Consider the following 12,449-nt stretch of genomic DNA (forward strand, 5'->3'; position numbering starts at 1 on the left):
TTAATCTGAGCAGGTGCATTAAAAAATAAATGGCCGGGCCAGCAGTGCACATCGCAAATTAGCTCGCATAGACACATTAGTTGTGCTGCTTCTTAATGACGGTATCTTAGCTAACAACCCCAACTACCAGATTCAACTTGTAATTGGCTAAAAATAACTTAGCCAACTGGTGAGAGGGACGTTGCTAGCTGGCAGTTTTTCAAGCGATGTTGAAATTTCCACATTCCGACACTTCAAATGCTTCAGGAGCTCTCCGCTCAGTGCTGCAACTGTTAATATAGAGCTTTATTAAATTTATTGCTAATGCAATCATATGGCACATTGACTTCTGAGGAAATTTTAGACCCGTCATCAAAAAGGTTGCCGACCCCTGCTCTAAAATGTCACTGTATGTGTATGTGTGTTTGTGTTTTATGTGTATAGACTTTAAAAAAAATATTACTGATGATATAACATTGTCCAGACATGCTCTGTAAGGACATGATGAGGAAGCAGTGACAGAAGAAGCTGTGTGAGGCAGCGGATCCCTCAGCAGCTGGATTACAAAGAGCACAGGTAACAATAACATCTGTACCAGGTGTTGCGTTGCAGAGGTATTCAAGTATAAAAACAATAATAAACACAATGTGTTGGTTCTATAACCTCTTTCAAGAGTTGCTAAGTGTGAATAATTAAATAATAGATTAATACAATAGCAGATTGTGCCTTGTTCTCCGATGGACAGCAGGTGGAGAGTGATAGATAGAGGAAGAGAGGCAAAGAGTGAGTCACAGGCAGAGCTTGGTTTATTTCTCACTGTTTTGTTGTCTTATGGTTCCAAGCGCTGTCACCAATCTTTGCATTTTATTATTAACACTTAATCACACTTTAATCAGCTACCATCTCTCCTGTGGACTCTTTCATGTCTACAGGCTCAGATCAACACAGCCCTGCCCTCCTGCACTATCAGCAGCAGGACCAGCAACTCTTCAACAGCAACATTGTACCCATCAGGTAAAACATGGGCTACATTTGCTTTGCATTGTCCCCACCTGGTGACAGTGATATAGTATGATGTGATTCCATATTTGATTCTTGATGAATGTGGGTTGTTGTTATTCAGCCTGGTTCTATGTGCCCCTTTAACTTTCAAACGTCTCTGCACAGCCCTGCTCTCGATCCTTTAGTAAAACCAAAACCTTTAGAAGTCTTTATTCAGGATTATACTCCAGTAACTGGTACATCCTGCTCCAGTCTGAAGTCGCACAAAAAAAGACTCACAGAGATTATGAATGCACAAATCACACAAATGTGTTTTACTTTTCCAAGGTATATTGTTTTAATATAATTAAGGTGTAAAACTTGCCAAACATACTATATTTAATGAATTAAGTCACAATTATATTGCTATGCTTTATCTTAAAAAACAAACATTATTCTTGTAAAACTTGATGGATATGCTAACAAGACAACCAAAAGAAAGTGAAAAGGCATAGCATACTATGCCTTTTCACTTTCTTTTGGTTGTCTTGTTAGCATATCCATTATACTGACACAAACAGTTAAAGCAAAAATGACAGAAATACTAAGTAAACACTAAAACTGCACATCTCATACAATAAGGCTTTGAAAGAATGGAATATTGACAAAACATAGGTGTGCATCACACAATGTTCCTGACACCTGTAAAAAAAGGAAGGCATAAAAGTTATTAGAAACGAACAGCTGGATTTGAAGATAACCCAAGGAAACGTCAGCTCACACAGGTTGTCTCACAAAGTTTCGAGACAACCTGTGGCTACATCCAGGGTGACGATGCTTTAGTGGGCCACTAGTTTGCAGAAAGCACATTAACTAGGCAAAACAAAAAGTCTTTTCACAAGTTTGTAAGCTCTGCAACTGAATCTTACCTCTTATTCTGATGGGTCTGTGTTCACAGAATGATGCAAAGTCTCCTTCAGCTGAAACACAGGATACACAATCCACAGTAAAAAGCAAGATCACATTCACGTAAATATTGTAAATCATTCTGTCAGTTATCTAGGTTTCAAGAAAATGTCACTAGTTCTAATGTCAAACTCCCGTGTACCATCTTAAATTAAAAAATGCCTCATAAGCTGAGGAGTTCATGTAAAATGTGGATTTTCTGAAAAGTTACATTAATTTAATACTCATATTTTAATTTTTCATAGTATAATTAGTCACGTGGACAGTTTAGAAACGTCTTCTATTTCACAATCAGGTTCAATTTAAGAGCTCGTAGTGCAGGCAGCCGACGATATAGAACCCATGACTTTTGTCACAGCTCGGCTGTGTGGCAGGCAGGATTTATCGACACATGAGAAGATAAAAATGGGATTTTTTTCTTACTCTCTGCAAGAAGCCTACTATATCTAGCTTGTCTGCTTTGGTGGGAGAGCCGCCCTGACCATCACAGATGCTCTCAGACCCAGGAAGTGACTGTCTGTTGGAATCCAGTCCAGGTTTCAGAGTCTTCCAGCCTTTCCAATCAGAAATGTGGCTACTCTGTATGTCAGCTGCCGTGAGCAAGGGTAGCAAAGAGCACTGAGTGGCTACTGTCCTGTTGGGCATTGGTTTAGATGATGGTGTGGGGACTGTTCCAGGTAGAAAGACTTTAAGTTGAGAGCAGAGGAGAGACTGTTCATCCAGTAATCTGTGCATCTTCTACTCCAAAACACAGAATCAGAAAACATAAAGTTAAAAAAAACAAAAATATATCGGCCTGCCGATCTGTCTCAGGAGATGAATTTTGTTACCATTTTCAAGCTTTCATCATACTCATAGGCCAGTTCTTTTAACTGCCTCTCCAGCTCACCAGCCTCTCGTTTTACTGCACGCCTCAGCTCTTCGATGTCCCGAATCTTCTCTCTAAACACGCACAACACACACACACATTTATTGTTGGGTGCATGAAACTGTATGGTAATTATCACCATGCCAATGCTCAAAGCTGGTTATCATGTGGACCAAAAACAATTAAGTGTTTTCCAAGTGTACACTCATAGTTACACTGCAATGGATGCATCTGGGGCAATTCAGGGTTCAGTATATTGGCCAAGGATCCAGAAAATGCTCCAATAAATAAATATTGGTGATCATTTAAAACTGCTAAATTACAACCTATGATAATGAACTCCCAGGGTCTATAACTTGAAAAAATAGTATGAAGATAAAATATACGACATATTCCATAAGCAAAAAGAACAATCTGATTCTGAGGTGGGCAGACGGTCAGAACGTTATTAGCACCTCACTCACTGATTCTATGATAAAGCTGCACGTCTACTGCATTCTCGTAAAACAGAGAAATTCCAAGAGAGTGACACAACAGCAGAACCGTAACTACCATGTGTGGGAGAAGCTTTTAGGACCTCACTTTTTTGCAAAGTCTGGGACCCAGACTAATGTTTTTGTCAGATTTGACTTGTGATTCTATACGTGCAGTTTTTATATTAAATTAAGGTTAAAAATGAATACTTTAAAGAACAAAATATATTTAATTCCAAGACGCGGTTCAAGTGGACTGCTAACTGATAAAACCTGTTTCTGAAAGGACTTTGGTTGCGCCTGTAGCCAGAACACACTAGAAATGTATAAACTATTGTTTGTACCTGTCCTGGTCAGAGAGACAACTGAACACAGCAGCCTGGTCTTCAGAGAGTTGCTCCTCCATGTTACTTAGCACAGACCAAAACTGCTGCAGACACAGCAACATCTCCTCCAGCTCATCCAGAGAGTACTATAGAGAACAAAGACACAGTTATCATTAAAAAAAGAAAACATCTATCTGTCGAAGACATTTCTCCGATAAGCTTCTTCAGTTCTAACAACAGACGGTGGAAAGTCCCAGGTGTTTAGGCCCTAGTGAGACTTGTCACTAAAGAGGGTTTTCGACCTACTATTGATCATAGTCTCATCACATGAGCCATGGAAACTGTATTCCCTGGATACTATGGTCTCTCTTTCAGCTGAATAATGTGCCTCAAAGAAAAAAATGGTTCACCAGTGGTTTGACGAGCACAAAAATGGGTTTTAGGTGTTGACTTGGCCTCCAAATGATCCAGTCTCAGTCCCATATTTTGCTCCATTGCGGTTTATTTCACACCTCAAACATTTAATAAATAATTAAGCAAATACAAGTAATCTGCAATAAATTACTCCTTTTTTTTCGTTTATGTGTGGACGAGGAATAAAGACTTGGTCACGCAACGTCAAAGGTATGTGTCTTTTTTCACGTCACGCTGTGGCCACGTTATTGTTTACATGAGATGAATTGCAGGATGGCAGATAGAGACAAAATACTGTTAATCTGACTGTCTGCAGGTTTTACACGCAGTTACTGTCCCTCCATTTACAAAGGCAGAGGCGTCACGGTGTCATTATTTTACTGTAGCTGTTTTTTCCTGTGTAATAATATTCAACATTGCATCAATACATTATTCAAAAAATGCCTCTCTGTGCAAAATGGGTTCAAAAACATAAACAGCTGTGGGATCCTGTTTGTCCGTGATTTGAAGAGCCCAGCGCTGCTCCCGACGCAGGGGAAACCAATCCTGCAGGGAGACCTACCTCGGCACTTGTGCAGGTGAAGCCGAAGGGCAGATTTGCTTCACCATATTTTCTAGTCTTTGTCTTAGAATGAAGTTGGTTTGGAAACATATTCAGCGATGCTTCATCTCCTGCTTTGCGTTTCTGTGGGCGCCCTGTGCTAGCAGTGTACAAGCGAAGGATACAGAAAGCTGTCTCAGAGATTTAAGCCGCCTGTTTCCACAGTTAGGAACATATTGAGACAATGGAAGACCACAGGCTCAGTTCAAGTTAAGGCTCAAAGTGGCAGACCATGAAAAATCTCGGATAGACAGAAGCGTCAAATGGTGAGAACAGTCAGAATCAACCCACAAGGAGATGCTGTATGTGAGAGTGATGCAGAGGAAGCCTTTTCTCCGCCCACAGCACAAACAGAGACACTTGAGGTTTGCTAAAGCACATTTGGACAAGCCAGCCTCATTCTGGAATAAGGTGCTGTGGGGACTGATGAAACTAACATTGAGTTATTTGGGCATAACAAGGGGCGTTATGCATGGAGGAAAAAGAACACAGCAGTCCAAGAAAAACACCTGCTGCCTCCAGTAAAATATGGTGGTGGTTCCATCATGCTGTGGGGCTGTGTGGCCAGTGCAGGGACTGGGAATCCTGTCAAAGTTGAGGGACACATGGATTCCACTCAGTATCAGCAGATTCTGGAGAATCAGTGACAAAGCTGAAGCTGCGCTGGGGCTGGATCTTTCAACGACCCGAGACACTGCTCAAAATCCACTAAGGCATTCATGCAGAGGAACAAGTAAAACGTTCATCTCAGTCCCCAGACCTGAATATTATTGAAAATCTATGGTGTGAGTTAAAGAGAGCTGTTGATGCTCGGAAGCCATCAAACCTGAATGAACTAGAGATGTTGTGTAAAGAGGAATGGTCCAAAATACCTTCAACCACAATCCAGACTCCCATTGGAACCTACAGGAAGCGTTTAGAGGCTGGAATTTCTGCAAAAGGCGGATCTACTAAATATTGCTTTCATTTCTTTTTTTGTGGAGTCCAAATTTATGCACCTGCCTGATTTTGTTAAAACAATTATTGCGCACTTTCTGTAAATCCAATAAACTTCATTTCACTTCTGAAATATCACTGTGTGTGTCTCCTATATGATATATTTAACTGACATTTTTTATTGTAACAACCAACGATTTATACAGGAAAATAATGACTATTAACAAGGTTGCCCAAACTTTTGCATCCCACTGTATAATCTTTATCTCAGTATTTGGATCTATAATTTTATAATTTTGCTCTCCAATGCGTCCATCAGAGTGTGAATGTGTGAATGTTTTTAGATTGCACTTGAGTATAGAAGTGTTTGTATGAGTAGGTGTGAATAGGTGAATGAGGCATGTTGTATACAGTGTTTTGAGTCCTCAGAGAGAGTAGAAAAGCGCTATATAAGAATCAGTCCATTTATATAAGAATCAGTCCATTTACATGAGTCCAACACCACAAAGCAAAAGTGAAAACCAGCAAAACGATATTTCAAACCAATTATCACAGTGATTTTACTTTAGAAACATAAGCAGGTAGAAACAGAAGCTGCAGCAGGACCTCTAATGAGTTTGGTCAGCTTTCACATAGCTTTCAGCTTCCATCACTCTGGACTTTTGGCTAGCTTAGTGTTTGCATGCCATCTTGCTATCTTAGCATTAGCATGCTGTCTGTGCAGATGCTTGCAAAAAGCCAAAGTGATGTTAGCAGCATAATGCAGCTGTTTCTGTCCTGGAGGCAGCTTCCGCTTTACCATCGCTCACATCCTTTTGTGCAATAAAAATAAAAGTTGTCCATATACACTAGCATTTTCCTCCTCTGACAAATGAAGTCAAATCACCTAGTTGTAGTGTAACCAATAAGCAAGATTGATAGGCAAACAGCCTAACAATTCCAAGGAACTGTGCTTCTGGAACCGGTTCTTGATTTCCATCCCTAATAAACAGCGCTGGACTGGTTATCCGGCATACCGGGGATTTTCTCAGTGGGCCGACGTACTTTTAGGCCAATGAGTTGAATGCATTGGGACAATGAAAGATGTGCAACATCGGGCGCTGACAGTAGCCCACTTGTTCATTTTCATTAATGACACTTTTTTGCCCAATCAAATCTCATAACGCAACCGGGCGCTCCCCTATCTTCGCTGTGTGCTCACGCACCTTGTAGAACAGATTATTGTGTGGAAGAATGGCCGAAAAGGTGGAGCTCAAAAGCTAAAAAAAAAAAAGAAGAAACTAACAATAAATGTAGCAAAGTGTTTCAAATTAATGACATTGGCTTTTGGTGATGTTGCACTGTCAACAGTAGTACCAACAACAACTAGTAACCAGCCCTCACAGTCACAGGAGGCTGCTGTTTTTAGCACCAGATGTGGAGAAGTGTAGGAGGAGTAGAGATGGCACGATACCACTTTTTTATGTCCGATACCGATATCATAAATTTGGATATCTGCCGATACCGATATGAATCCGATATAGTGTTTTTTAATCAACAAAACTGTTTTTTAAATATCTTGCTGCATTTTGTATAAGTTCATACTCAAGTTTAAAACAACAACTACACTAAAGCTATTCTGTTATACCTGTATGCAAAAAAAAAATTTCATAGTTCAGCAATACTGATCAATCTAATAAACTTAAACCTACACCATCCTCCCTATTCTGGTATTTTAAAGAGTACTTAGCATAAATATTAAGCAACCTAACTAATAGGGTTCCAACTCCCAGCAACAACAAAAAAAAAAAAAAAAAAATAGGGAACCACCCCTCACGCTCCACCTCATGATGCTTAATCGACGTAATCAACCTTAATTTGATGCAGTGTGAAAAAAAAATACACAGAAATCAATTCTTTTTCAAGAAATATTAAATAGATTCAACATCTTTCTTCAACAGAATTGCAGACTGCACAGATGGTACCTTCCCAAAGGAAAAAGTACTATAGCTTACTAGGGTATATTAGACTTAATAGTTACTATATACAGTAATTGACTTCTATTCATTTTGCATCAAATTAAAACTTTGGGTGTCAGATAATTATTTATTAAAAGCTAGACATTTTAAATGAGAATAAGAAAGAAAAGTATGTCTTTGTGCCCCTTTTCCCTGTTCATGCCCTATCGGCCCCCCTGGCTAAACTTTGCTAGATCCGCCCCTGCACAGTTACGTCAGCTGTAGAAAAAGATCCTCGAGTAGAAAGTAATATTAAATACATTCTAACAACAGCTGATCAAGCTTAAACGTGCTGCTGTTGTTCAGCCGCTGGTTTCCTCTTTCTGGTGCAAAGTGGGCCAAAAACAAACAAGAGAGACGGACTCGCGACAGAAAAGCCGATCAGCTGATCGTTAAGCAGTTTCATGATTGAAGTAGCAGCCAGAAGAGGCAGTCGCTCCATATATCGCTTGTTAAGCTTAATGCAGGAATGCTTTACATTCAGAGATGGACTTACACACTTGCTTTACTTCTCTCGGGATAACTTTGTCGGAGATGAAATGCCGGCTTGCTAGCGAAGCTCCACATGCTATCCAGACCACTACAGGTCCCGCATGCCACAGCCGCTCTATCACGTGATGCATACTGCTCCGACGTGCTAACGTTCTGAGGTGAGTTACGGCGTGTTGCAAGTTTTGTGAGGTGCTTTCGTGATATTTAATGGATCGGATTACATTTTTTATTTTTCTCCGATATCCAATTCAGTAATTTAGGTCAGTATCGGACCCCAGCCCCACAAGCACTGACAGCAGCCCATTCTTGCCCAATCAAATCTCTTAATGCAACCATCCCTGCTCCTACCTACCCTGTGTGCCTTATTGAAAAGTTTCATGTGGAAGAACTGGTTGATACAGGCAAACTCACAGTCATAAGAACCTTCTGTTGGTAGTACCAGCTGTGGGGAAGTGCTGGATGAGGGACAGCAGTCCCAATAACTTTAGTCCTCGGGCCCTAAAAGTTCAGAATGGAACTCAAATTCTAAACTACTTTCATCAGACACTGCCTATCGGCCTTGTTCTGAACCTGAAAAACTGTAAGACTATAGACGTAAAATAAAACCAAACCTTACTCACTGTGGTGCTTGAATATATGTAGTCCAGCAACTGAAGTTATACGTAAAAGGGTGTGAATTTTATATGTGGGTATCAACATAAATCTATTTGGCTAAATACACAAAATTAAGTAAGGATACTGGACAGTGTGGTATTACTCACAGGACTGTTTCCGAAAGTGGGTTCCTTGTTGTTACTCTTGTGAATACAGCAGGTATGGTCACAGGAGCAGCAGCATGCCATGGTGTCTTGCTGATTGCCCTCCCAAAGTTGCTTCTGAGTTTCATTTCCATTTCTGTTCATGTCTTCTTCCTGCTCATCCGGCCACAATCCTGTATCTACAGATACTGACTCTGGCTTACAATTTATAGCCATCTCAGGGATAGTCTCCTGTGATTTCAAATTATTAGACAGGTGAAAGAAAGAAAGAGATGAAGAGAAGAGCTCTTGATGTGCTGGTCTTTGTGTCATTCCTGGGCAACTCATGGACAAATTCGTTTTGTTTGGAACAGCATGAAGAACCCCATATGATAAATTCTTGGTCAGAGTATTGCGCTGAATTTGCAGGTCTGTCCATGACTGGACAGCACGAAAGGGGCTGGAGGTGTCCAAAGGTAGAATGATAGGGAGACGAGTGCTTTTTGACTCAGGAGTGTATGGAACATCCTTTCTGTGGACAATATGAGAAGACAGATATGACGGCATTTGAACTGAAACAGAACGATTTGATGGTCTGACATTCGGGATTGCAGACTGGGATATGGATGTCAGTGAGGAAGGTACATCCAAGGAGCCATTTGCAGCTCTTGAGGTCTGGCCTCTGTCTGTGTTCGCTGAGTATGACATCGGTAAAGGGATGGCATTGCCTGTGGAAGAAAATGAATCTACAGGAAGATTTCCAGGAGTTCCATTTGAGACTTCAAAGCTTCCTGACGCTTCAGGGGTTGGATTGGACAGCTGGATGGGTTCTGCCCAATAGACTCGCCCTTCAGTATCAAGCTGCTGAAAAAAGTCATCTAAATCTATATTCTCATTGTCAGAGTCATCTACTGAGGTTTCAAATACCAGATCTAAGTTCTCAATTGCAATGAGATTATTGGGTTTTACTTCATCTCCACTGTGTGCCTGTGCAACTTGATTGTGTAAGCGTATGTAACTCCCAGGTGATTCACTTTCTTTACCAGCAACGTGTTTTTGATAGAGTTTTCTAATATCGTTGTGTTTTGTCTTTGCTGACATGTCATCATGCACAGTAGAGGAGTTGACCAGTGTATCCATTTCTGACTGGCTTTCTACTTCAGAAGGTGAAGGTGCAGAACCTTCTGACAGATTAGCGGGAGTTTCTGTGTCTGAGATGTAAACGACAGCTTCTTGAGAAAGTTGGGGACCGTGTCCCTCACTTTCTTCCTGTTGTTTTTCATTCCTCTGAAATTTTTCCAACAGTATATCATTCATCTTGGCATTTGTACCATTTTGGATCTGACAGGATAGAGCAAGATCATTGTTATCATTGTGAGAATGCTGTCTGTTCTCTGGGGGTAAGAATGCACTATGCTGTCCAGAGACAACTTGCTCTGACTGGTCTGAAATTTCTCCTGAAGCTGGGTCTATGAGGTCATTTTGATGATGTGATTGTGATGACACAAGTTTATAAGAAAGGGAGGAAGGTGTGGGAAAACCTTCCTCTAATTTTGAGAAGTCCAAAACAGGTGGTGCTGATGGATTAGCTTTGTCCAAATGAAAAGAGAGCAAAGGGAGACTTTCGTCCTCTTCCTTTTGTGTATCAGCAGTTGGCTTTGAAAAACTTATTCCATCAGAATCTAGAAAAAAAGATTTGTTTTTGTTGCTTTCGGGAGTTTGTGAGATTAACTTGAGTAATTTGGGAGAGACCAAAGTGGGTGGAGAACAGATCTCTCTGTTAGCAGAGTGAGGTAAAGGAGGAGAAGTGGGATGCTGAGACAATATAGGACCAGAAGAAAAACTTTGTATTGAAGCGGGTGGAGACTGATCCGGATTTGGTGCTGTTTCAGTGTTTGCAATTTGCAGGTCACAACTTGAGAGAGGCAGTGAGGCAGAAGCTATGGAAGAGCTCGAGTCTATAGTAGAATCTGGTGAAGGGCAGGGTGAGGAAGGGAGATATTTATTAACACCACAAGAGGTCATTGTTGAGGCAGGGATGGGAAATTTGTCAGTATGAGGAGAAAAAGCAGAAGACTCTGGTTTCTCACTGTCCTGATTGTCACCACTCATTTCTGAAAACCCTGAGCGAGCCTGAAATCAAACAGGAAATACAGTCAAACATCTGAACATTCAAATGCTCTAAATATCCTAAATAGCAACTTAGTATACTCTACGATCTAGTGTCAGTGTTATGAATTAGGGTAGTGCGCTGCATTTCAATAAACTTGACAGACTGTGAGAAAAGTGAGACTGCATTGACAAGAGAAGAGACCTTGATGATTTCAGATCCTGGTGATGCCAAATGAGGGACCAGTGGTATAAAGGGTTCTTCTAGAAAGCCACTGCTGTCTGACTGGCAGCTGTTGGTCCGCATTACACCTCTCACTGCTCAAACAAATGAAGGAGGAATGAGAAGACAAAGAGAAAGAGGACATGGAATTATATCCACAACTTATCAAAGTCTCTGGTATTTGTCTCAACACTGGAATTTAAAAAGTTTTAAAAACATGTTGTGGGAAATCAGTTTTTTATACCAAACTTTCTAGAGGTCTATTGTTCCCTGGCCAGCGAATAAAAACAATCTCTCCAGCATGTCCAGTGCCTGCCCCAGGCTCAGACACCCTTCAGAGAAAGAAATTTGCATACATAGTCTCATTCTTTCCATCAGCTCCCACAGCTCAGGGTCATAGGATGAACCGAGATCAGTCAACTCATGCTAGTTGAATTGCTGCGATAATTGTATGGAGCTGAATATAATGGATTGAATTGTTTTTAACCCTTGTTCATTGTAGCTTTTTGTGTGTTTTTTGTGTGCACTCTTTTTTATAAGATTGTGACCTCACAAACTTTGAGTTTTTTGCAGGTTTCCTCCAGATTGGTCGAATCCATGTATATCCATGATATTTGGTACTTTGAACATATGTGCATGTCAAAACCCCCGGTCCCCAACAGCTTTTCCCTTGCAGCAAATGACAGCAGCAACATTATTCTCTTGTTCCTTGTGGAGAGACCCTTAGCTTTGCTTGGCCTTGTGTCTGTGAGCTGGTTTCTTGCTAGTAGTTCTTGTGCTTAACTTACTCATTGTGTATATACACAGATCACTGAAACGTAAGAGCTGAACTGCTTTTTTGCTCTGAACACTTGTTCTCCTGTTGTTCATCTAGGGAGTTGGGTTTAGCATATGCCTTCTGTTTGTTTAGTTTTTTGCTTGTTTTTTTGTCACATAGGAATAAGGTAGCACAGCTCCTTGAAAGATAGCCGCTTTTGATTGTTGTTTTGGCATTGGTTCATCCTGGAGTCAGTTACTGGTATTGCTTGTGACCAAGTATGTGTTAATAAACAATGTGTTTGACAGAAAATTACTGGTTAGACTCCACCTGTTTTGTGACCACAGTAGGGACTCTCTTTGAAGTTTATACATTCCCAGTGATGTGCAAGATGTCCTACTTATCCTTAGTCTTTGCTTCCTTCCAGGAAGGCATTTTAGTGCGAATCAGGAGATTCTCAAAGTATTCCCTTCACTGCCCTACCTTATACACTCAACAAAAATATAAACGCAACACCTTTGTTACTGCTCCCATTCCCCATGGGATGGACGTAGAGACCTAAAATTCATTCCAGATACACAATATAACCA

General features: G+C 40.7%; 1 protein-coding gene across 1 annotated transcript in view; it reads right to left on the reverse strand.

Moving 5' to 3' along the window:
• Positions 1-1,531: 1,531 nt before the first annotated feature.
• Positions 1,532-12,449, reverse strand: part of itprid1 (ITPR interacting domain containing 1) — a 30,659-nt gene continuing 19,741 nt past the window's right edge. The window contains exons 11-17 of the mRNA XM_013915827.1: positions 11,085-11,197; positions 8,795-10,903; positions 3,612-3,739; positions 2,757-2,868; positions 2,350-2,664; positions 1,890-1,940; positions 1,532-1,662 (exon numbers count right to left, since the gene is read on the reverse strand). Of these exons, the coding sequence (XP_013771281.1) occupies positions 1,893-1,940; positions 2,350-2,664; positions 2,757-2,868; positions 3,612-3,739; positions 8,795-10,903; positions 11,085-11,197 (2,825 nt within the window). The 3' untranslated portion in view covers positions 1,532-1,662; positions 1,890-1,892. The remainder of the gene's footprint in view (positions 1,663-1,889; positions 1,941-2,349; positions 2,665-2,756; positions 2,869-3,611; positions 3,740-8,794; positions 10,904-11,084; positions 11,198-12,449) is intronic.

Source organism: Pundamilia nyererei, unplaced genomic scaffold (assembly GCF_000239375.1).
Source record: "Pundamilia nyererei isolate P.nyererei 1_Seehausen unplaced genomic scaffold, PunNye1.0 scaffold00373, whole genome shotgun sequence".
Taxonomy (NCBI): Eukaryota; Metazoa; Chordata; class Actinopteri; order Cichliformes; family Cichlidae; genus Pundamilia; species Pundamilia nyererei.